The sequence below is a fragment of the Rhinolophus hipposideros genome, assembly GCF_964194185.1.
Source record: "Rhinolophus hipposideros genome assembly, chromosome: 1".
Lineage (NCBI taxonomy): Eukaryota > Metazoa > Chordata > Mammalia > Chiroptera > Rhinolophidae > Rhinolophus > Rhinolophus hipposideros.
This window is the reverse complement of record NC_138047.1, coordinates 73643857-73670707: the sequence shown is the minus strand read 5'-3', so window position 1 is coordinate 73670707 and position 26851 is coordinate 73643857. Positions and strand designations below refer to the sequence as shown.

The 26851-nt window shown below is 36.6% G+C and overlaps 1 protein-coding gene across 1 annotated transcript; it reads left to right on the top strand.

Moving 5' to 3' along the window:
* Positions 1 to 266: 266 nt before the first annotated feature.
* ADH4 (alcohol dehydrogenase 4 (class II), pi polypeptide) lies at positions 267 to 12183 on the top strand. Its single transcript, XM_081075060.1, has 9 exons — positions 267 to 358; positions 851 to 952; positions 1995 to 2136; positions 3556 to 3643; positions 5951 to 6182; positions 7300 to 7560; positions 8717 to 8852; positions 9340 to 9478; positions 11594 to 12183. The coding sequence occupies exons 1-9, from the start codon at positions 341 to 343 to the stop codon at positions 11616 to 11618; spliced, it is 1143 nt and encodes a 380-aa protein (XP_080931186.1). The 5' UTR covers positions 267 to 340; the 3' UTR covers positions 11619 to 12183.
* The last annotated feature ends 14668 nt before the right edge of the window (positions 12184 to 26851 follow it).

Here is a 26851-nt window from a genome sequence, read left to right as displayed (position 1 = left end):
CAACAAGCTCACAAACTTAATTGCCAGACCTCGTATGTTTAATAAACTTTATTATCTTATGTTATGCAATAAAAGGAAAAGGATAAACAAAAATCAGCTCCAAATAATGGCTGGGAGCATTGGGTGTTTGCAGCTGAAATATAATAGCACAAATGACGTGTGAGGCTTGGGCACAGAGCTGTAGATCACAGCAACAAAAAGGAAAGTGATTGGACAATAAAAGAGCAGGACAGGTATTTATTCACTGACAGTTCATTACAGGAGACAGAGCACCCTGGATAGAAGTGGAAGAACTTCTTAAGTCAGAGAGAGATTTCCAAGGAGAGTTTCCCCAAGAAAAATGAGCACCAAGGGCAAAGTAAGCAAATGCACTATTTCTTTGTTCAATTCTTTTTTTTACTAAAAGAAGCTTCCTTCAGGTATTACTTTCAGAAGGCATCAATTTAAAGTTGATTGAAAGGATTCCCCATGATAGGAATTATGAATAATAGAAGAATATGGAAAATATTCATAGTACATTAATAAGTAGAAAAAAGTAGATTACAAAATATCATAATCAATATGATCCCATTTGGGGATACTCAAAGGATTTACCTCATGAAATTACAGGTGATGAAATTACAAGTGTGGATTTTATTTCTGTTGTTTTTATTTGTACTTTCAAACTTCCCATAATTAATACATATCGAGTTTATAAATAAGACCAATGTTGTTTTAAAATATAATTCACAATTGCATAACAACCATCAAAAATATGTATTCTCTCTCTCTCTCTCTCTCTCTCTCTCTCTCTCTCTCTCTCTCTCTCTCTCTCTTTCCTTTTCTTCTTCTCTCCCTCTCTCTCCCCTAGGTTATTAAATGCAAAGCAGCCATCGCCTGGGAAGTAGGCAAGCCCCTTTGCATAGAAGAGGTTGAGGTAGCTCCCCCCAAGGCTCATGAAGTTCGAATTCAGGTGAGTGGGGACTTTCCCTGGACAGGACAGGCAAGGCAGTAAGTGCTGATGTGGCTTCTGTCAAGTCAAGCCCATGCCATATGACTGAGGCCCTGGAGTTTTCTGTATGGGGAAATCATATTTTAAGCTTCAGATAAAAACAGGCCTTAGCCCCAGGAGGCGTAAATTATTAATTATTTATCAGTAGTTATTGATAATGGTCTTAAAATTTAATTAAATTATCTTAATATTAATCATTAATGCTTTGGATTAGGATTACTTATGTTTTCTTTTTGTTTACCATTTGGCAATTATTGGAAAGTGTTATTAAAAGGAAGTTAGTGAATTTGGTTCAAAACAAAGGAGAGGAAAAACTAAAGTGCTACCCTGGATAGCATATGGTCTTGGGTGCCCAGATGAAGGGACAGAGGTGGGTTAGCAGGGAGAAGAAACCACTGCGAACCCACTCCTCATAGAGAGATCATAGATGGCAAGTTTGGAGAATTTCTCCATTTTCCCCACAGCTGCCAGGATTATGTTTTTCTTCCAGACTACCACAGTAAGAATTTATATGTTAGAATAAATGTGATATCCTCATAAGCAGAATCTTGAATAACAATAATAATACAGGAATTAATTTAGACAATCCTTTATCTGATATCTCACTTTTAATTATAAAATTTTTATTACCTCTATTTCATTTCATATAATTTCAACAAAATTTGAACAAGACCTAGAAACCTGTTCTCTCCATTCCTCCTGCCTGTTAAACTTGTTTAACTTTTCCCTATTACCGTTGATCTCTCCTCTCCTGGAGACAGTAACTGCCAATTATATCTCTTTTTATGATTTTCCAATGACAGCAAGAGGTAGAAAACAAAGGTATAAGAGGAAAAGAATATATTCTAACATATTTTTATTTTTACCTTTTTTTTCAAAATATTATTCTTTTATTGAGCTCAAAGAATGTTGTTTCAAGGTGACATTGGGCCTAAAATTATCCACCTAAGGACCCAATCATATAATTACAGAAACACAACTCAAGTATGTGGTTACTTTGTAGATAATTGCCACTGCCCTGTGTCATACTGATGCCCATGTTATCCATCCTAAATTTACGGAGCCTATTTTCCCGGTGGTCCTTGGCCATGAGGCTGCAGGAATTGTGGAAAGTGTTGGACCAGGAGTGATCAGTGTCAAACCAGGTATTTTATTTTCTGATTCCAATTAAATGGAAATGTCAGAATATTTCTGGCATAATTCCTGACACAATCCTGGCTTTGCATGCTATAATTTATCCCTGTTTACACAGGGGCACCATATTTTCCAAAGCAAAACTGAGACACACAATCTATCACAGTCTAACAATGAAACAGAATATTTGAAATCAGAATTGTCTAAATAAAATCTAGGGAATATGGTCACTTTATTTACAAATAGCACTGAGAAACTGTCCCATGAAGCAAAACTACAGTTAGTTTAAACTGAAGCTTCCATGGAGGTACAAATGACAACTTATATCAAATAAATAAATAAAACAGAAAACTAATTTAATAATTTAATATTATAATATAAATAATTTAATATTATAAGAATTTAAAGAATGAGATTTATCAGTAATTTAAGTGAGAAATATATATATATATGTCAATGTTAGTTTAATTGTCTTTTTGGAAGTTTGAAAGATAAAAATAATATGTTAATGAAACATGCCAATGGCTGATATTATTTACCCCATGTTTCATAACAGATACACCAAATACTGGAATAGGGGTTCTGTAATCCTCACTTGTCAGGCAGAATGAACCATTTCATTCTTTTTCCTTTAATGCTCAAAACCTAGAGGTGTATTGGTATCTTTCCATTCCAAACAAGATCATAAAAACCAGTTGTTCCCAGAAGTTTTGCATCCATGAAGGAGTCGGGCCAATGTCCCAACTCTGCCACTTACTGACTGTATGACCTTAGCCAGTTAAGTCACTTTTCTGTGACTCAGATTTCTGTTTTCTAAAGTGGGGACAATAATAGTACCCATTTCAAAGGGTTCTTCTGATAATTAAATGAGACAATATAAGGAAGCAGTTAGAATGGTATCAGGCACATACTAAATGTTGATCAAATGCTAATTATTATTGGGCCTTGGTAAATTGAATACAAAGTAGAATCCTGGAATTTGAGAGTAAAACAAATGGTGAAACACGGAGATGATATAACATTTGCTCTCCATATCTAGCGTATGACTGCCCGCCACCTCTCCTATTATGTAAGGATGTTCTATTCCATACAGGTATTTAGAAATGTAGTAAATAATAGCCATGATGCAGAGAGTCGCAATGGCTCTGCATCAGCAGTATCTCAGACAGGACTCATCATCTGATGATATCAATACAGATTTGTTGTTTGACTGCCCAGCAGAGAAACAAAGACAAAGAGAAAAGACAGCATATGCAAGACTTGGGGGAATCAGCCATTTTATAGAGTAACGAAATGTTGTAGCCACCTATACTTTCTGCTGAAAATAAAATGTCTACCATAAAGAATGGTGTTTTCCACCAATACATCTGGTAGAAACTATTTATAAGTAACATCTTAGGCACCATCCAATGTATGGCCTTTCTTTCTAGGTGACAAAGTAATTCCATTGTATGCACCTCAATGTGGAAAATGCAAGTTCTGTCTGAGCCCGCGCACAAATTTTTGCACAAAACTCAGGTAAGCTCTATACACTGCTAGTAAGAGTATAAACTGGTACAAATATCTGGGGCAGTACATTGGCAATACAAGAGGAGCTGAAGAGGTGCATACTTAGGTGCACTCTTAGAAACTGTCGTGAAGCCACCCAACGATACACGTACTAGAATGTTCATTACAACATTGTTTCTATTAATAACAAACAATTGAAAAGAACACAATTGTCCATCAATAAGAGACTAGATTAACAAATTATTATGTAACAACACAATGGAGTAATAATGAAAATGGCTGAACTTGATCTACATGTATTGACATAAAATACAGTAATCCCTTTGATCCATGGTTTCACTTTCACTCTACCCATGGTCTGAAGATATTAAATGGAAAATTCTAGAAATAAACTATTCATAATTTTAAATTGTACACCATTCTGAGCAGTGGGATGAAATCCCACAACACCCTGCCCAGAACGTGAATCATCAATTTATCCAGCGAATCCACACTGTATAAAGTTCCCCAGCCATTAATCACTTAGTAGCCATCTCAGTTATTAGATCACTGTCATGGCATCTCAGTGCTTGTGTTCAAGTAGCCCTTATTTTACTTCATAATAATCCCAAAGTGCCAGAGTAATGATGCTGGCGATTCAGATATGCAAAAGAGAAGCCATAAGTGCTTCCTTTAAGTGAAAATGTATGTATGTAGGTAGGTATGTATGTACAGGAAAAAGAACATAGTATATATAGGGTTTGGTACCATCCAAGGTTTCATGTATCCACTGAGAGTCTTGGAACATATCCCATGGGGAGAAGGGGAACCCACTGTGATCTCACACAAATAATGTTGAGTGAAAGAAGCAAGTTGTTAACAGATATATTTAGTAAGGTGTTGTATACAAAAGTAATACCATATATTATTTACAGTCACATGTGTAAAGGTGTAAATATATCACTGGAATGATAAATACCAAATTCAGAATAGTAGCTATTTCTACAGAAGATGAGAGGAGAATTCAATGATGCACAGTAATTTATTCCAATGCCACATTGATATGTCTTGGAGCTTAATTTTGAATCTAGGCAATATGGCTTCAGAGTCCAAAATCTTAATCACCTTATTCTTTACTGCGACTATAGAAAGATTTGTCCTTAATGCTAATTGAAACTAGTGTTTGTACTTTTGTTACATCTATTGCTGTGTCTCATCTCAGTTTCTTCATCTACAAAATAGGAATGATAATACTAATGTCTACTTCACAGGTTTGTTGTAGGTATTCAAAGAATTAATACATCCTTTTGTAAAGCTTTAATGAAATAACAGACTTTGGCAAGGGCCATCAATTCTTTCTAACAAAAAGAGAGACAAGGTATTATATGCCTCCAGATGAAAATAATGCAACACAACCTGTGAAGTACTCTTACAAAAATAAAAAAACCCTAAATCAGATCAAGCATTTAGATCAAGAATATTAGTTTAGAAGAAATACAGGGATGGAGAAACATGGTAAACCAAATTATAATAGCACAATCAGAAAAATCCAGAATGAGGAAAACTCTACAGGACAAACGACGGTTTCTTCAATAAATAAATAGCAAGGAAAAAACAAAGGGGAAAGTGAGAACCTATAAATTAAAAAAAACTTAAGAGACATATCAACCAAATGTACTGTGTGGACCCACAAGAATCTTTCTCTTTTAGAGATACATACTGAAATGTTTATAATGAAATAGTGATGTCTGGTATTTACTTCAAAATAGTGCAAAATGTGGGGAGGATAAGTGGTGGTGTGGGGGTTGGGGGTGGGTAATAGATGAAACTAGATCAACCATGAGCTGATAATTGCTGAAGCTGGGAGATGGTTACACTGAGATTCATTATGTTATTCTTTCTATTTTTATACATATTTGAGTTGTTCACAATAAAATTTTTTTAAATTAACACATGTAAAACCCTTAAAAGAGTTCTCGGTACATTAAAATTATTCAGTAAAAAGTTTATCATTATCATCTTTATTATCTTTAGACTATTTCTATTTACTAGATCATGTGTTACATTATATGTTATTTATATTATATACTTATTATATTATATATATGTATTATATAATATTAATATATTATTTATATAACAAATAAATATATAATGTATTATATTGTATATTTGTTTATGTATAATTATTTAGGCAAAATTCTCAAGTCATTTAATCAATATTCCAGATCATAAAATTTTCATAACAAATATTTAATGCCTAATTTTTTTTCAAGAAAGTAGTCAGTGGTCCATTTATGGTCTCTTTTTTTGTATCTTTTTTAAAAAAATTTCTAGTCAAGTCAAAAATCCTATTGCTGATCAAGAACTAATGGATGACAAAACCAGCAGGTTTACCTGCAAAGGAAAACCAGTTTTCCATTTCATGGGGACGAGTACCTTCTCTCAGTACACTGTAGTATCAGATACTAACCTTGCCAAAATAGATGATGATGCAAATTTAGAAAAAGTTTGTTTGCTTGGATGTGGGTTTTCAACTGGCTATGGAGCTGCAATCAATACTGCCAAGGTAAATGGTTACCACCAAGTTATATAAAATAGAAGTTACTAGGGTGGCAGTGTGATAAAGCATTAACTTCAAACCCTGGCTCTGTCATGTATTACGTCTGTGATTTTAGCCAAGTTCTTTAACCTCTCTACTCCTATCTCTCGTAATATCTACTACAAATTGGTGTGATAATTAAATCATATCATATATGTAAGACATCTGGCCCAGCAGCTGGCATATAGTTAGCTCCCAGTCCATGTTAACATTCCTATACTAGTATGTTATATTATAGACCATCCCTAGTTTAAATACAGCCTGCTTAAATATGTCCCCTAAATATAAATCTTCATCCTGGGACAGCAGACCCAGTCAAGAGACAATAGAAACTACAAAGACCCCCACGCATCTCCATCTCCCTCCTACTTTCTCCCTGATGCTACAAATTCCTCTCCCTAAACTGTAGTAATTCATCTCTGCTTCTCATCCTACTCCCTTTGTGGCTCCAAGAGAGGGTCTCCGGTGAGGAAAGGCAAAGTGCAACTGTTTGACGTGGCTATAGTACTGGAAATATCATTGAGATTAAGTTGGAAGGTAACCTGTCAGATAATAAAAATCCTTCAACGCCATGAAAGGAAATTTGGACCTCATTCCATTTAAATGAATTGATAATTTGGGACGATTGAGTGAGTTAATTCATATTTAGAGAAACATCAGTGGTCATTCAAAACCAACTGTAATAATAACACTATCAGATAAGGGCTATTAGAAATGTAGGCATCTAATTATTTGTGACCTATTAAAAAAGAAAAACAATAAACCCTTTAAAATGTGTGAGTCTTAGAGTTTTATTCTGATAACACTAAAGGGAAAAGCAAATAAGGAAATGATTTTCACGAGGGCTTGTTCCTTATGAACTGATCATCCTAATGGCCCTCAAATGATTCCCCAAATTTAGTCAGTGATTCATCCATATTGACATTGGCAGATTTCCCCAAGTGGCTATATCATTTCATCTTACAACAGGCAGCCCTTTATTTACATGTTCCTGCCCCCACCTCACTCTGTCCCTTATAAAACAAAAAACAAAAAAGTGGGACCAGCTTCTTTTCAAGCTATTTTATTGTTTTCTTGCCTGCAGGTCACCCCTGGTTCTACTTGTGCTGTTTTTGGTCTGGGAGGTGTCGGTCTTTCTGCTGTAATAGGTTGCAAAGTAGCAGGAGCTTCCAGAATCATAGCTGTTGACATCAACAGTGAGAAGTTCACAAAAGCCAAAGCCCTTGGAGCCACGGACTGCCTCAATCCTAGAGACCTCCATAAACCTGTGCAGGAGGTTATCGTTGAAATGACCGACGGAGGTGTGGATTTTGCCCTTGACTGTGCAGGGGGATCTGAAGCCATGGTATGTATGTTTTTTATAACAGCATATAACAAATAATGTTTGTTAACAGGAATAAACATTGACAGCATATATTAATATATTTATTCATTTCATATTTAATATTAACATATTTGTATACATATATAAATTATATCTTTATATAATAATTAATATTGATTAATAATATATTAGATATTATGTGGTATATGGTGATTGATATTTAATAAATGTTACTGATTACTATAAATATTAATATGTTATTAACATTTATATTTATTCTTCCACATGAGACTCAGCAACAAATTAAGAGAAAACTTAGAAATGAAAATTTTAAAAGAATTGTGCATCTGAGAAGTGGGCAAAAAAGTAAGAAAAGAGAAGGTAGATATAAAGGAGTAAGAGAAGGTGACTGGTGACACCCTAGCAGCCAAGGGTACCCACTCCCATCTAAAAGAAGAATGTGGAGAGGTCAGCAACCTACAATTGATCCAGTTCTGTCTGTTCAGATCTCACTTCTGCTCATAGCCGATTGGCCAGAACTAGTCACATCACTCTACCTAACTGTAGGAGAGCTAAAAAGTATAGGGTGGTCAATGAAATGTCTCATGAGCAGCAGCCAATGTCATTTTGTTTAACTATTTTGCCCTCTATTTTAAACAGCATTTATTTTCATCTATCCTACATTGAGATCTACTAAGTTTATAGTATATGCCTCATCCTAGGCTCTAGTGAATTCTTAATCACCTTCTCTTTGTGACTTTAAAGATTTTGATCATATGCCCCTGGAATTGCAAATACTTTACTATATACCCATGGTAAATAGTCAAAAGCTTGCTGATGAGAGTTTATAATATCATCTACAGATCTTTTCTAACTTCAAGTATGTGTATTTTTCTTGATATACATTCTAGGTTCAGCATAACTATGGTATTAAAGAGAGGGAAATAATATGTTGTCTCTTTTAAATATCTTTTTTGATGAAGTTCATAATTTTATTGAATGTTTTATCTAAAACATAAGCCTCAAAGCTTGATCCACGAGTATAATACTATGATCTCATTAGCTTGATGCCCATTATCTCATATGCAAAGTATAAATTTTCCCTGAAACACAGTACACATCCACTGAAGTCATGTTCTACTTTTACTCAGCTAGCCTTTTGTGTTTGACCTTCCAGAAAGCAGCTCTGGAGTGTACAACAGTAGGCTGGGGGTCATGTACTCTCATTGGAGCTGCCATTGATGACAAAGGATTGACTATTTCTCTAATAGACCTACTAACTGGCCGTACCATCAATGGAACATTATTTGGTGGTCAGTATTTTTTTTCTTTTAATTTTCTCCATAGTAGTACTGAAAGTCTTATAATGAAGATTATTGAAAGGAAAGGAAAATAATTTGTTGTTTAAATAGTGAGTGCCTAGAATACATCTAAAGACTACATAAAAACTATTCTATTAATTAATTATTTGAAAGTAAAGTTTGTATAGAAGGATAACTACCACTTGCAAACTGAAGTTCAATTTGCATTAAAATGAACTAACATTGAGGAACAAAAGGCAAACTTTGACCAAACTAAGATAATTTCTATCGAGAAATAGAAAATAATCTTGAATTTTTCTTATGAAGAAAAATTGTTAAAGTAGATAAAAGTATAAAAAGTTAAAGATGGGAGGGAGTTTCATCTATTTGAAGTAAGCCAACTATGACAAAATAATTTCATTTATTCAACAAATACTGATTAAACTACCTCTTTATGTCAAGCAGCATGTCTTTATTTGGAATTTTGGCCAAATTACAGGTTGGAAAGGTAAAGATTCTATCCCGAAGTTGATTACTGACTACAAGAATAAGAAATTCAATCTGGATGCATTGGTGACCCATACCCTGCCTTTTGACAAAATCAATGAGGCTTTTGACCTAATGTACCAAGGAAAAAGGTAAATTACCAAACATTTGAATAGGTGGTTTGAAAAACCTTTATGATGATTCTATTTTTATTTGATGATAAAAACTTGTCAGTTTGTCTTTTCTGACATTTTCCCCATCATCAGATGTACTCTATGTGATGTACTTAAGAGATTAAATAGTGGCCATTTAGGTTGGGGGGGAAGCTTCCTACTCTGTTTCCATAAGGTACATTGCCATGCACTGTTCCAACATTGAGTGGTGGTATAAACTGACACATATTTTCCCTTGTACAACCGCTAACTCAGTTGGGGCTGCTCCCTAGAAAGAGACGTTTCTATAGAATAATGTGAAGCCCCTCTAGTACAATATAGCCCTGGCTCTGGAATCATTATGTTAGGTAACTTGACGACGAGTGCACACTGCACACCCTTCTGTCTCAGAATCAGGTGAAAACCATACAGATGTGAGCAGTAAGTAGCAAGTATCAGGTACTTAAAGGATGTCCCAACTCTCTCATTCTCTTGCTTTGTCATAGATCTCCTATAAGACACATCTGAGCCACAATTTCAGCTCTGTTATGCTCCCTTGGCATGGACCCTGAGAACTGATTTATAAAAAGTTCCCCACTGGGGGATTCCTCCCAGTTAGGGCATGGGTAAGACTAGAATCTCCATGCACAGCCTTGATCAATAGAAGCAAAGGCTAAAACACCAGGAACAATGTTGCATGGAGGAGACGCAGGACAAAAAAAAAAGCAAAGAAAAGAGAAGACATTATAAAAGAGAGGGGAGAAAAGGCCTAATGTTAAATGACAGAAGTTTGATGCAGAGAAGGAATGTTACAAAAGAAGAAAATAAGTCCATGACACCATCGCTGGAAAGGTATAGGACCCAGGTTATTTCATGGAGCAGAAACCTAAGAAAATGTCCTTACTGACATTTTTCTCTAATTTGGAAACATATTAGCTACAACATATCAAGAAGAAGTTCAATAAAAAGAAAAGAAACAAACACTTTTTTAAGCTATGCTAAGTAACTTAATGTATAAGCCCCCCAATATCTTGCAAGACCTCAAAATCCCCATAAGGCGTATTCCTTAAGTTAGGAGCTGGTTGGGGTTGGGGGCTTTAGACCCTGGAGCTCATAGCATCTCCACCACTACCCCTTTTCCCTAGAGTTTCATTCATGGAATATACCCAACAAGGAATGCTAAGGGGCAGCCAAATGGAAAAGATTACATTATTTATTAATAACTGGGCAAGTCTCCCATACTCTTAAGGTAGGCCTGATAGTGGTAAAATGGAGGCATAGGGCAAACACCTGAATGAAGCCGCCTACTCCCCCTCTGGCTCACTGACTTCCCACACAGATGGAGAAGGCAAAGGGTTGGCCTTCCCAGGTGTGCTTACTATATAGATACAGGAAACACAATTGAGGACAGGCTCTCCTGCCATACCAACTACACAGAAGCGTAGAAGTGGAGGAGAGGGGATAGGATATAGTGATCAATTGGCCTTTTAAGGTACAGTGACCCTTACTCATGGTGAGGAAAAGACACAGAGGTTGTCCCTCCACAGAGAGGTGTAGCTTCCAGTCCCTGAGTGAAGAAAACATTTTTATGCACGGCAACCTACTGATGCCAGAGACTCCACAGCTCCAGCTGTAAGGTCTGAGATAAGGAATTCTCTGTTCTTGAGGCTTAGCCCTCTCTGTTTCCACATGTGGAAGAAGTTATCCAGGAATATTTGGGTTCTAAGAAAGTAGCATCCCAGCACACCAACCACCCCGTTTTGATGCCCAATTTGCCCAAGGCTACAAAAGAGCCAAGAGTAGTGACTACTTCAAGATGAAAACTTCACTACAATGTTGGCACGCTCTACTTCTCTACAGCACCACTGGGCAAAAAGGACCCAGGGGCAAGTAAGGGTCCTCAATTTCCAGCCAGCTTATTGGCACTGTATATAAAATATTATTAATGCCCTGAATGGATGAGGGTGACAAGACAAATGAAATTAGGCTTAGCAAATCGTGTGCCTATAAAGAAAGATTAACTCAAATCCTGAAATGCAAAAACAAAAATTATTTGTGGGTTTTGGTTAAATTTATCATGAAAATTACAGATTATTGTTTTATAATTATTAACAGCATTCGAACAGTCTTGCTCTTTTGAAGATGCCAGGCACAATTTGGAATACTATCTGACTGAATCCGAACCTGTCCAGTTAATTTACAACCTGATATGATGAACCAAGGATCACCATGAATTTAAATAAATATTCATAGTTAACATCTCAACATCAAATAGCTATAAAAATTACAACATTTGTATCTATAAAATATATTAATATTTCCTATGTTAAATAACTATGATAACTGATGTGTTTATGAATAGAATCATATGATGTTTAGGAATTGTTTAAAACTAGTTCTAGAGAAGTGGAAGTGATGATGAAAGGGTAATAAAAAACTAGATTGGCTATACATTCACAAATTTTTAGGTTGGGTGATAAATATATGGGATTTCAGTATACTATCTATTTTTGTATACATTTAAAATTTTTCATAATAAAAAAATTTTACTAGAAGAAAATCACTATTATATGTACATATACATAAGATACCTATATTATCTTTAAAATATATATACATTGTATACAATGCTGTTATGTGATTTCTGAGTTCCAATAAGGTACAAGCTATTCTTCTTTAATAAACTGCTAAATAATTTCATTTTTAACAAGTGTTTATTTCTTTTTTCTTAGCCCCACTTTACCGCTATAAACTATAATCACAAGTAGTCAGATACCAGAAGCTATATACTCATATATGAATATGTATATGAAGATTTTTAAAAAGAAAAATATCTATACCCTCAAATTTCCATCTTTATTAAATACTTACCCTTTTTATCTTTCATAATTATTGTAACATATAATATTTAGAGCTTTACAGAGTTTAATGATTGTAATTTGCACTAAGTAGTCTATTTTATAGTCAACTAAAATTGAGAAAAAGCAATGCACTTATAACAAAGTATTATCGGCAATCTGTAGTTACAAGATTTAACAGACTGATTTATATGAAAAGCAAAACGAGAGTTTTCAAAGTATTAGACCCATAGATGCTACCTGAACAGTTTAAGAATAAGACATAATAATCTGGATCAGAGTAGCAAAGACTAGCCCTTAGCTTAGCATGATTTCTGAAACCCACCAGTTTAAAAAAAAAAAAAATGTTTACCACATGTTGACCTCTGAAAGAAGATAAACTTTTCTGAAGCTTTGGCTGAAGAAGGTACTAATATCTCAAAGTAGAAATTTATATTCCTGCTCATTTAAGATCCTCTTTCATTAGAAATAGAAGCCAATTAATCATTCTGTAATTGGTTCCTTTATTGGCATTGTGAGGAATGGGACCCACTCCACAGGTGGTTGGCATTTCTCATGCTTTTCCCTGTATCAGTTATGTTCTTCCTCTTCACCCCTTCCCCTCCTCTCCTTGGTTTCCTCAGTCCTCCCCAGATCCAGTTGGAGACCCACCTCCTTTTCAGATGTTGGCAGTCACAAAGCTTTTTTCCTTCCCGGAGCTCCTTTGGCTCTGAGTGTCTTTGTGGAAATCTTAACACATGCTGTGTCCACCAAACTGGAATGGAACTTGACCCCTCCAAAAGGGGGGAGGGGGCGTTATTTTAAAAGTTTGGATTCTCTAACATAATAAGATATATAGGTATATTTTTCTAATGATATTTTTGGTCTGAAATCATTATACATGTTTAAGAATGCCAGTTAATAGGGTGAACAATATTTGAATTTAGAAGACAATACAATCACAGTATATTCTTCAGAGGAAAAAAATACATTTTTTTTGGTTGAATGTTTCTTTTTATTTGTCTACATTGCTTTTTGTAGCTCTATAAATGATGAACGTCTAAATAGTACCTTGTCTTGTGCACCTGAAACTAATAAAAAGAAAAAATAATAATATTAAACCAAAAAAAAGAGTACAATTTGGTAATTAGGAAATAGCTACAGGGATGTAAAGTATAGGGAAAAATACATTTTTAAAATACAGTCATGGTCCAACAAGGATAGACCTAGAGGGTGTTATGCTAAGTCAGACTGAGAAAGACAAATACCATATGATTTCACTTATATGTGGAATCTAAAGAACAAAATAAATGAACAAACAAAACAGAACAAACTGATACATATAGAGAACAAAGTTACGATTGCCAGAGGAAAGGGGGTTGGGGGAGGAGCTGGGTGAAAAAGGTGAAGGGATTAAAAAATACAAATTGGTAGTTACAAAATAGTCACAGGGATACAAAGTACAGCATACAAAATAAAGCTAACAATGTTGCAACAACTATGTATAGTACCAGGTGGATAGTAGACTAATCAGGGGAATCACCCCCAAATTATATAAATGTCTAACCACTACACCTGAAACTAATATAAAATAATATTGAATGTAACTGTAACTGAAAAAAGTAAATAAATACTTTTTTAAAAAGAGATAGTCGCTGTCTCTTCATCTTAGTGTCATTTTCTAAACGCTACTATAGTGCCCTCTGGTGTTTGTTATTTAACATTTTTGCATCTCCTAGATCCCATTTGAGAAAAAGAATTCAAGGAATGAATAACAACTTTCATTTACATCATAGTTGACATTTTTAAAGTACGTCCATGTGTAATATTTTGTCTGATTCTCCAAAATTTTCACTTGACCTTTACTTCTTGACTTTTCATATTCTTTGAATGCCTTGCAGATAGCAGGCCTTCCGGCAATGCAACCTGTGAGGTAGGCAGGGCAGAGTTTATAACCTCAATGACTGAATCCTGTGTTACAGGGAAAACAGACACTATTTTTCTGACTTGCTTATGAGAAAACCTTGAAGGTTATCTTAAAGATTGATGGTAACAGTAATGTCCTTGTTCTTAGGAGATACTTGCTGAAGAAGTTAAGGATGAATTTCATGAAATTTGCAACTTCCTTTAATATGGCTAACCAAAATGTGTGTGTGTGAGAGAGAGAGAGACAGAGAGAGAGAGACAGAGACAGAGAGACAGAGACAGAGACAGAGACAGAGAGAGAGAGACAGAGACAGAGAGACAGAGACAGAGAGAGAGAGAAATTTAATTGTTACATCTAGATGAAGGACATAGAAGTGAGGTATTCATTGCCCTGATCTTCAAATTTTGAAAATGTGCAACTTTTAAAATAAAAGTTTGCATCACTAAAGATGGATGGTTTCCAATCCAAAACTCAGTAAGTAAATCATGTTTACAGGTACTACAGGTGGTTAGTCAACTTCGCAGGGCAATTTTTCCCTTATGGTTAAAAGAAAGGTCTGCCTCCCTAGTCGGCTCTCTGGAGCATCACAGAATAAGTTCAGTCCCTCTGATAATTGAAGACAGCTGGCATGCCCCCTTCTCCCCTACCATCATGTTGCCTTTATTCTTAATTAAATATCTCTAAGTATACTTAAACTCAATATTCCATATGCAATCTAAATAATATAGTTATTCTGAATAATATACCAGTAAATTCAGGCTGTATTTATATATTCTTTAGTCAGCCATCTCCATTGTTGACAAATACTGAGTTGTATAAAACCCCTAAATATTTCCTCTTTGGAATGCTATTAAACCAGAATGCTCTTATTCTATCATTTTAACCCAAAGATGGACTATTTTTCTTCTCTGAAGTTTCAAGGTCTTTTGAGGTATAAATTATAAGTAAATAAGGCATATAATAATATAGAAAGATGTGGCAGTTGAGACTCAGGAGGGATATCTCAGCCCTGGAGGTTCCCCCCGGGGGGGGGACTCTAGCCCCCCACAACAGGCTCCTCAGACCAGTGTACTGATGCCAGAAGAGGAGCCTCCACATCTGGCTGTGAAAAACAGCGGGGATTCCAACTGTTCAGGTGGGTTGGAAGGATACAGGAAAACCAGACATCCTCTTAAATGGGCCATGCACAGACTCACTTGCTCAGAGGCACTCACGTTGGATTCCACCAGAGGGATGGTGACTTGAGGGCTTTGGAGACTGTCGCGCAGGGGACCCTGCTCGCTGCGCCATTTGTCGTGCAGGGTCTCAGCTCCCACTCCCCGCCCAAGAACGCAGGACACGGTAAGGCCAAAAAGGAACACCCACGGAGCCATAAGTAGGTGAGTCAAACCAATGTATTCTCGCTGGTGGCTGGGCTGAAGCTGGGAGAGGAGCAGGAGACTGGCGCTTCTCCAGAGCCTTGGAGAGGACACTGCCCTTTCCACACCACTATAGTCTCGCTGGCGGCTGGGTTGGAGACACAGGAAGCAGAAGCCACACTGTTCTCAACCCTCACTGCGCCGCTTGCAGGCTCAGCCACCACCATCTTCTTGCTAGCCCCCATTCCCTCTCTTTTGCTAGCGTAGCCACAGCCGTTATATTAGTGGCCAATGGCCTACGGGTTACAGCTGACGGCCAACTAGCCACAGCTGCTGGCATCTGATCACAGTTGATGGCCATTTACTACCCGAGCCAGCACCTTTCTATGTGAGGCCGAGAGCCTGGAAACTGCTTTTTAGGGTTTTGTCCCCACAGAGACATACGAGGTAGGGGGGGCACACTGAGATGTGTGACTTCAGAGGGAGGACTGGAGGATAGTGAGCATTTTCCCAGTGAGGGGTCCGCCTTCTGTGCAGCTGACAGGTGGGCGCCCTCTTGCCTTTGTTGAGCCTGCCCCCCACAGGCCAAATCTGAATCTGATTGGCTTGGTGAGCTCTGTTGCTCTGCCTGGCTGACTCAGCTGAGACCCCTACCCCACCCAACTAAATCTGCAGTGGAGAAGGAGTGAGATGTTTACTTCTTCTCCTTTCCATGCTCCATCTCTCCCACCAGTTGCTAGCTACTGTTTCAAGCCCCCTCCATTGTCCAGCCTAGAAAGGAAGGGAAATTTGGAGAAAAAATTACACTTTACATGACCAGTACTGTTGCAATCAGCTATTGATGCCCTTTGAGTGTAGCATCTTTTATATACTGGATTCCTTCTGGATTGGTCAATTTCTGTGGTTTTCACAAAGAACCTCTGCCCTAGTAGGGATCTTCTACCTGCAATTCCTTTATAGGAACAATTCTTTCCACAACTGGTCAATTAAGACTTTGGCTTCAGCCCTTGGCTTCCACCAGTCACCTTCTGTCTCAAGGTGGATCTCTTTAGTAAAGTTCCTCTTAAGATAATCTACAACTGTACCCCTTTGCAGGGTCCACTTTTAGTCCATGGGAGATGCACTTGTGTCCTTGTCCCCACTAAATCCTGTGCTACTTCATTCTGCAACCAGACATGTTGTTTCACCTGCCTATGGCTTTAAGTTTTTTTTTTCCGTTTCAGATACAAGACCTTGAGTTTTTCAGGTTCCAGAGAAAATGTCTGAAGCTTTCTGAGTGGTTTTCTTCTCTTGGCTTCAGATGGGGGGGAGGGGGGCTGCTTCCTTCACCCTCACCAAAAAGTAGGAAAGACACGTACAGCACACTGACAACTTTCTCCGAAGAAATCCTCCCTCCCAACCATTTCTGCCCTGCCCCATGAATTATTTGCTCTCCCTTATTAGCTTACAGATAGGAGATGAGATAATGCAGGCAAAAGAAATTTTCTGTGTCTTAGCATGTCCTACATAGGGTAGTCTAGTACCTTGCCTTAGATTATTGGGTAATTTTGGCACCTATATTGCTTGGCTTTGGAGTTCTTAGCCAAAACTGAAACAATATCAAAAGCCCCATTATAATTTCCTGTTACATTTAATCATGAAATTGTACTTCTCTTGCCTGTCCGGTTTTCCAGAGGCTCTAGAGTTCCTATCAGGAAAAAATATGCTCAGGTTACTGACAATAATGCATAACTTACAATATGTTATTACCTACCAAAAAAATACAAGGAAAACTTACTTCTTTGGAATAATAGAGCCATCCTGAGGAGTCTCTGCCTCCCAATTTCATGATATGTATAGTTTTTGAGAAGTAACAGGAAAAACTGCACAACACAATTCATATCTGCAGCTGCAAATTATACATGTCCACCTTCTCTGTATGCCAAGTGTATGTGTACTTTCCCAAGAGAAAGGGTTTGATGGGTAGTTTTGAAACCTCGGTATTGAATAGAATTAGTACCAACCATTTCTGGCTTGCTGCAACCCACCTGGGGCTTCCTTCAGTTTAGACAGTTTCCTGTTCCAATTCATGGGGGTTGTAGCAGCAAGGGCTGTCTTTACCTATCTAACAAAGTATGTACCCAAGCAATGTGAACGAGAGCTGGGATGGAGGGGAGGGCGCAGAAAACTGTGCACTTCAAAATGTAGCAGACATTTATGGCTTCGTGAACGCCTTCAATTCATTCAGTACTTATTTTTCTCTCTTGTGAGCTTTGAGAAAATATACTTCAATTTGTTTAAATTTGTTTGACTATCTGTAGTGTACACTGACTTGCATGTACAAAGTCCAAAATGACTGGTCATTTTCACCTAATGAGTCCTTCTATGCAAAATAAACTGAACTCTTTCCTTAAGAGTCAGAACTAGGTACAAGTCAGCAGTGTCACTCATTGTTTCCTCCCTTCTGCTAGATGAAATGGACAGCAAGGTAAATAAAGGAGTTAACAAAGGGTCTGCTTCAAAATGATGCCAGAAGGTTGAGGTTCCCCAGAACTTCTATATTTTGCTGCTATGCCCATTTTGTGATTTGTATTTGGAAAATACAATCTGTATCTCCTAACTGGTCAGGTTATTTTTAATATATACATCTTCTTTGATGAGGAATTTAGTGGATATTTTGCCCATTTTTGAATTGTGTTCTTAGTTTCCTTATTGTTCAGGGTTTGTTTTTTTTTATTGTTGAGTTTTAAGAGTTCTTCACGTATTTTGGAAAACAGACCTTTTATCAAATATGCCTTGCAAATATTTTCTCCCAGTCTATAGTTTGTCCTATTCTCTTGACAGTTTCTTTCCCAGAGCAGTTTTTTATTTTAATAAACCCAGCTAATCAATTATTATTTTTATGGATAATGTCTTTGGTATTGTACTTAAAAAGTCATTGCCATACCCAAGGTCATCCAGATTTTTCTCCTATATAATCTTCTAGAAATTTTATAGTTTCGTAATTTACATTCAGGCCTCTGATCCATTATGAGGTAATTTTTGTGAATGGTTTAATTTTGTGTCTAGATTCACTTTTTTTTTTTTTGCATATGAATGTCCAGTTGTTCCAGCACCATTTTTGAAAAGATTATCTTTCTCTATTGTATTTTCTTTGCTATGTTGTTAAATATCATTGACTATTTATGTGGGTCTATTTCTGGGCTCTTTATTCTGTTCCATTGATTATTTGTCTTCTTTTGCCAATACTACATTGCCTTTATTATATCTTTATAGTGTAAGTCTTGAAGTTGGATAATGTCAGTCCTCCAACTTTGCTCTTCTCCTTCAATATTGAGTACGCTGGATATTTTGCCTCTTCATATAAACTTTGGAGGCAGTTTGTCAATATCCACAAAATAACTTGCTGGGATTTTGATTGGGATTGTATTGAATCTGTAGATTAAGTAGGAGAGAACTGACATCTTGACAATATTGACCCTTCCTATCCATGAATATAGAATATCTCTCCGTTTATTTAGTTCTTCTTTTATTTCTTTCATCACAATTTTGCAGTTTTCCTCATATACATTTGCATATATTTTGTTGAATTTATACATAGGTATTTCATTTTTTCATATGCTAATGTAAATGGTATTGTATTTTAAATTTCAAATTCCAATTGTTCATTGCTTGTATATAGGAAGGCAATTGAATACTACCTTGTATCCTGCATCCTTGCTAAAATTACTTATTAGTTCCAGGAGGTTTTTGTGGATTCTTTCAGATTTTCTATATAGATAATTATGTCTATATAGAAAAAAGATGAAGAGACAATTTTATTCTTTCTTGCCAATCAGAATACCTTTTATTTTTTTGTCTTATTGCAATACCTAAGACTTCCAGTATCATTTTGAAAAGAAGTAGTGAGAGGGGACATTTTTGCCTTGTGCCTGATCTTACTGGGAAAGCTTCTAATTTCTCATCATTAAGTATATTGTTAGTTGTAGATTTTTTAATAGATGTTCTTTATCAAGTTGAGGAAGTTCCCTTTATTCCTAGTTTCCTGAGAGTTTTCACCATGAATGGGTGTTGGATTTTTGTCAAATGCCTTTTCCTGCATCTATTGATATGATCATGTGATTTTTTTTTTTAGGTTGATGTGATGGATTACATTAATTGATTTTTCAAATGTTGAACCAGCCTTTCATACCTGGGTTTAATCCCACTTGGTCGTGCCATCTAACTCTTTTTATAAATTATTGGATTCAATTTGATGATATTTTGGAGGATTTTTGCATATAGGTTAATGAGAGCTATTGGTGTAGTTTTCTTTTTTTGTAATGGCTTTGTCTGGTTTTGGTATTAGGGTAACGCTGGCCTCATAGAATGAATAAGTAAGTGTCTATCTTCCTGTGTTTCTATATTCTGGAAGACTGTAGAGAACTGGTATAATTTTTTCCTTAAATAGTTGGTAGAATTCACCAGTGAACTCATCTGAGTCTGGTACTTTCTGTTTTAGAAGGTTAGTAATTTCTGATTCAATTTAATAAATATAGGCCTATTCAAATGGTCTATTTCTTGTGTGAATTTTGGACATTGTGTCTTCCGTCCATTGATCAGATTATCAAATTTGTGGGCACAGAGTTGTTCATAATATTATCACTTTAATATCCTTTGGATGTCCATGGGATCTGTAGTGATGTGCCTTTTTCATTTCTGATATTCGTGATGTGTATTCCTCTTTTTTTCTTAATTAGCCTAGGTAAAGTCTTATCTATTTTATTGATCTTTACGAAAACGTTATGTTTTGCTGATTTTCTTGACTGGTTTCCTGTTTTCAATTTCATTGATTTCTACTCTAAATGTTATCATTTCTTTCATTCTGCTTATTTTGGATTTAATGTGCTCTTCTTTTTCTACTTTCCGAAGGTAGAAGGGTAGATGTTGATTTTAGATCTTTCTTCTTTTCCAGTATATGCATTCAATGCTATACATTCCTCTATAAGAACTGCTTTCACTACATCCCACAAATTTTGTTGTGTTTTCATTTTCATTAGGTTCAAATACATATTTTTAAATATCACTTGAGATTTCTTCTTTGACTCATGTGTTATTTAGAAGTGTGTGGTTTAATCACATGTATTTTCTGATTTTCCTGCTATCTTTCAGCTATTGGTATCTAGTTTAATTCCATTGTGGTCAAGGAGCATACACACATTGTATGATTTTTATTCTTCTAAATTTGTTAAGGAGTCTTTTATAACCCAGAGGGTGGTCTATCTTGGTGGATGTTCCAAATGAGCTTGAGAAAAAACAACAACAAAAAAGAATTCTTCTATTTTTGGATGAAATAGTCCATAGATGGCAGTTATATCCAGGTGATTGATAGTGCTGTTGAGTTCAACTATGTCCTTATTGATTTTCTGCATGCAGGATCTGTCCATTTTTGATAGAGAATTAAGTCTCCAAATGTTATAATGCATTTATCTATTTCTCCTTGTAGTTCTATCCCTTTTTGCCTCATATATTTTGAAGCTGTGTTACTAAGCATATACACATTAAGGATTGTTATCTCTTCTTGAAGAATTGACCTATTTATCATTATGTAATGCCGCTCTTTATATCTCAGACTACTTCTTGTTTTGAAGTCTGTTCTGTCTGAAATATAGCACTCTAGCTTTCTTTTGACTAGTATTAACATGTTCTATCTTTCTCCATCCCTTTACTTTTTAGTTTCTTTTTCAGTTACAGTTGATATTCAATATTATTTTATATCATTTAAGGTGTACATCATAGTGGTTAGACATTTATATAATTTATGCAGTAATTCCCCTAATTAGTCTAGTACCCACCTGGTACTATACATAGTCACTGCAATATTATTGACTATATTCTCTATGCTGTACTTTATATGCCTGTGACAGTTCTGAAACTACCAATTTGTATTTCTTAATCCCTTCACATTTTCAACCAGCCCCTCAACCCCCGTCCCCTCTGGCAATCATTCGTTTGTTCTCTGTATGTATGAGTCTGTTTCTGTTTTGTTTGTTCATTTATTTTGTTCTTCAGATTCCCCATATAATTGAGATCATATGGTATTTGACTTATTACTGTGTCTGACTTATTTCACTTAACATAATACCCTCTAGGTCCATCCATGTTGTCACAAATGGTGAGATTTCATTCTTCTTCTGGCCAAATCATATTCCATTGTATATATGTACCACATGTTCTTTATCCAGGTATCTATTTATGGGCACTTAGGTTGCTTCCATATCTTCGCTATTGTAAATAGTGCTGCAGTGAACATAGGGGTGCATATGTCTTTTTGAATTAGTGTTTTGAATTTCTTCAAATAAATATCCAGAAGTCCATCCCATTACTTTTAATCTATGTATATCTTCATATTTAAAATAAATTTTGTGTTGATAACATATATTTGGGTCCTGTTTTTTGATTCAAACTTACAATATCTGTCTTTTAATTGGTGCATTAACTATTAACATTTAACATAATTATTGATATAGTTAGATTACTACCTATCATATTGTTACTGTTTTCTATTTACTTGTTACTATTTTTGTCTTCCCCTCTTTTTCTGCTTCTCTGATGTTATGATTCCATTCTCTTCTTTCTTAGCACATCAATCATACTTTTTTTTAAAAAAAATAGTGTTTTCCCTAAAGTTTGCAATACATATTTACAACCAATCCAAGTTCACTTTCAAATAGCACTACCACTTCACTGGTAGGTTTAGTACCTTACAATAACAAAATAATCCTAATTCCTCTCTCTCATACATTGTAGCATTGCTGTCATTCATCACATTTATACATAACTATAAATCATCAAATATATTGTTGGTATTACTATTTTGAACAAACTGTTATCTGTTAGATCACTTAAGAATAAGAAAAAAAATTATTTTACCTTCACTTATCCATTTTCCAATGTTCTTCCTTTCTTTATATAGATCTGAGTTCCTGACCTGTATCATTTGCCATCGCTCTAAAGAACTTCTTTTAACATTTCTTACAAGGCAGGTATACTGGCAACAAATTTCCTCTATTTTTATCTGTCTGGGAAAGTCTTTATTTCTTCTTCACTTTTGAAGGATAAAGTCACAATACAAAATTCTAAATTGGAGGGCTATTTTTCCCCTCTCAAAACTTTAAATATTTCACTTCACTTTCTTTTTGGGGGTTATTTCTCAGGAGAAATTGGATGTGATTCTTATCTTTACTCCTCTTTAGGAAAGGTGTTTTGCCTTCTGGCTTCTTTCAAGATTTTTTTATCTTTGATTTTCTGTAATTTAAATATGTTATGCCTAGGTATAGTTTGTTTGTTTGTTTGTTTGTTTGTTTGGCATTTAGCCTCCTTAATGTTCTGGGCTTTTTGGATCTGTGGTTTGGTGTCTGACACTAATTTGAGGAAATTCTCAGTCATTATTGTTCCAAATATTGCTTCTGTTCCTTTCTCTTTCATCTTCATATTCCCATTATGTATATGTTACACTTTTTATAGTTATCCCACAGTTCTTAGGTACTCTTTTTCCATTTATTACAGTCTTTTTTCTCTTTGCTTTCCAGTTTGGGAAGTTTCTATTGACATATCCTTAAGCTCCTAGATCCTTTCTTCAACCATGTAGTCTACTAATGAGCCCACCAAAAGCATTCTTTATTTCCATTACAGTGGTTTTGATCTCTAGCATTACGTTTTGTTTCTTTCTTAGAATTTCCATGTCTCTGCTTACATTTTTCCATCTGTTCTTCCATGTTGCCTATTTGTTGTCTTTTTTTCCCATTAGAGCCTTTAGCATATTAATCATAGTTTTTTAAATTCTTGATAATGCCAACATCCCTGGCATATCAGTTTGATTCTGATGCTTGCTCTTTCTCTTCAACCTATTTTTTTGCCTTTTAGTATGCCTTTTATTAAGCGTTGTAGTTTTTTTGTTGAAAGGCAGACGATATAGTTCCTGGGTAAAAAGGTGGCTAATAGGCCTCTAGTAATGTAGTGGTAAGGTGTGGGAGAGGGGGAAGCTTTCTATAGTCCTATGATTAGCTCTCAGACTTTTTAGTGATCCAGTGCCCCCTGGATTATGAACTTGACAATTTCTTCTCCGTTTTTCCCCCCACTCCTTCAGATGGTACAGGATTTCTAGAGGGGGCTGGAATATTTCTCTTCCCCAATGTCAGTTAAACTCTAAAACACTTTAGTAGGTTAAGCATTCATAAAATACTTTCTCTTGAGGACAAGCCTTGTTAAGAACAGAATGCCGTGGCATATTTCAAAATGGTTTTTTTCCCTTCCCCTGCCAGAAGCATAAAGGGATTCTTCTCCAATTTTCACTATAAGAACCTGGTAGAGCTTCTAGGTGTAATAGTCACAAAAGTGTGAGGGCTCCCCATCCCCATGACTGGATCCCTCTGGAGTTTTTAACTCTCAGAATTATTTACACTAAGCTTCTAACTGGAGTTTTTAACTCTCAGAATTATTCACACTAAGCTTCCAACAGCTCAACAATTACATTTCACATTTTCCAACCCCAATACTGGTTCTCCTGGAGGTGGCTTTCTGCTACAGTAAATTGTGATTCTTTGTATCCAGCTGTCTCTCCAATTCTGAGGCCAGTAGTTTGACCTGTGAGCTCACTTCTCTGATGGATTTAAGAAGAGTTTCTGATTTCTCAGTTTGCTCAGCATTTTACTAATTAGGATGGAGTGAAAACTTCCAAATTCCTTACATGCAAGACTGGAAATTATAAATCATCTATTATTGTGGTAAGCAAGGTACCACAAAAATGCAAGTGTTTCATCCCAGAAGACAGACAATATATCTGCAATAAGGAAAATTAACTCTTTGCTTAAAAAAAAAAAATGTTTTTCCATTAGAAAAATGCTTGCTATAGTCCAAGCAGTTCTATTATGTACAAAACACTGGGACCACAGAAGAAAACAGTCCTCTGAGACCTGCTCTTACTGAAGTGGATCAGTAATGAAAATATTCAAATCTGAGCATCAGAAGAACTTCTAATATACCTGCTTCATTATCTCTGTAGTTCTGAGTAGCAAAAGTATAAAGTAATTTAAAACAATGAGGGCTAATATCTGGGTGTGTGTATTTATAAATGTGATAGTGAATAACTAGGGATTTGCTAATGGATGAATGAGATGGGGGGGTAATATGTGTGTATAAAAGGCTAATTAGTTCTGAGCATTGATGAAAAGTTTTACTCTTAACTTCTGTATCTATAAAGGTTTCTACACTTGATGTGAGCTCAGGATAAGAAAATTAAAAAAAAAAGAAAGAAAGAAAGAAAAGGAAAAGTCCTTTTAAGTAACTGCAAATGTTCCATAAGGTTGAAGCACACCACATGGATGGAGAGATAAGCAGGAACCACGTGCTGCAGGGTCTGGCTGGCCCAGCTACAGGATTTGGATTTTATTCCTTTCAGCCCTTGAAGATTTTTAAATAGAAGAATGACATTTATTAACTTATAAATCACAGCATTCAAAAACTATTAAAGGTGGGGGCCGGCCCAGTGGCTCAGGTGGTTGGAGCTCCGTGCTCCTAGCTCCAAAGGCTGCAGGTTCGATTCCCACATGGGCCAGTGAGCTCTCAACCACAAGGTTGCCGGTTCAACTCCTCGAGTCCCGCAAGGGATGGTGGGCTCCGCTCCCTGCAACTAAGATTGAACACGGCACTTTGAGCTGAGCTACCTCCCGGATGGCTCAGTTGGTTAGAGCAAGGGCTCTCAACCACAAGGTTGCCAGTTCGACTCCCGCAAGGGATGGTGGGCTGTGCCCCCTGAAACTAGAAACAGCAACTGGACCTGGAGCTGAGCTGCACCCTCCACAAATAAGACTGAAAGGACAACAACTTGAAGCTGAACGGCACCCTCCACAACTAAGATTGAAAGGACAACAACTTGACTTGGAAAAAAAAAAGTCCTGGAAGTCCACACTGTTCCCCAATAAAGTCCTGTTCCCTTTCCCCAACAAAATTTTTTTAAAAAATTATTAAAGGTGAAAGGAAATGGCATGGATTGAGGTATGTTTTGGAAAGATCACTAAGGGGACATTGGAAGTGCATTAGATTCAGGGGTCTGGCAACAAAGAAATCAGATGGAAGGCTTTTTCAGACACTCGTAAGAAATGATGAGAGCCTGAACTAAGGCAAGAGCAGTGGGGAGAGAAAGGAGATACAAGCTATGAGAGGTATTCAGGGCTTGGTGACAGATTGAACGCAGGGACTGAGGGAGAGGGAAAAGTTGTTATTCCCATGTTTCTGTTCAGGAGAAGTAGGTGGATGGTGGTACCACAAAAAGACAGCAGAAAGAGTACCTTTAAGGAGAAAGATGACAAGATGAGTTTTGAACAAGACGAATTTGAGATAACTGAGATATCCTAATTGAGACAGATGTCTAATAGGCATCTGTACGCCCAAGCCTGGAGTTTACCGGGAGCCATCCTGATTCACACTCTAGAAACTGTTCTTACATAAATGGAAGATTAAAGCCATGGTGTGGATAAAAGGGGAAAGTGAAGGGAAGGACTTTGGACAGAATTTTTGAGGTTGAAAAAGGCGCCAAGAAAAAGACTGAGAAGCAGAGAACAGAGTTGTCTGTCTGGTAAAGCTATTTTAATAAAATTTAGCGGCCACAACAACCAGAATTTAAGAGCAAACTGGCAAATACTCCATCCTCCTGCTCTCTGAACTCTGGCCCACTCTTAAAACACATCAGATGCATCCACATTACGGAGACATTTGGCTTCCCTATTCCCCTCCTTACAAAGTCCTCTCCTTGTGTCCTATCCACACCAAAACTTCTCCTCACCCTTCAGGAGCAGCTGGAATAGGAGTTTAGGAAGTTTCCCGAATAGGTCCCTGTGTGGACAAAACCCCAAAAAAAACAGTTTCCAGGCTCTCGGCCTCACATAGAAAGGTGCTGGCTCGGGTAGTAAATGGCCATCAACTGTGATCAGATGCCAGCAGCTGTGGCTAGTTGGCCGTCAGCTGTAACCCGTAAGCCATTGGCCACTAATATAACTGCTGTGGCTACGCTAGCAAAAAAAAGAATGGGGGCTAGCAAGAGGATGGTGGCTGGCAAGCGCGGACTGCTGTTAGGCAGATTATGTAGATCCTGCTTCCTGTGTCTCCAGCCCAGCCGCCAGCGAGAATATATTGGTTTGACTCCCCTAACTATGGCTCCGTGGGTGTTCCTTTTTGGCCTTACCGTGTCCTGCGTTCTTGGGCGGGGAGCGGGAGCTGAGACCCTGCACGACAA

Bases quoted from the DNA above. Each gene is read 5' to 3' on its own strand.
- ADH4 (XM_081075060.1), top strand. The intron at 2,137-3,555 runs GTATTTTATTTT...CTTTCTTTCTAG, and splicing joins AGTGATCAGTGTCAAACCAG to GTGACAAAGTAATTCCATTG. The intron at 8,853-9,339 runs GTCAGTATTTTT...GCCAAATTACAG, and splicing joins CAATGGAACATTATTTGGTG to GTTGGAAAGGTAAAGATTCT.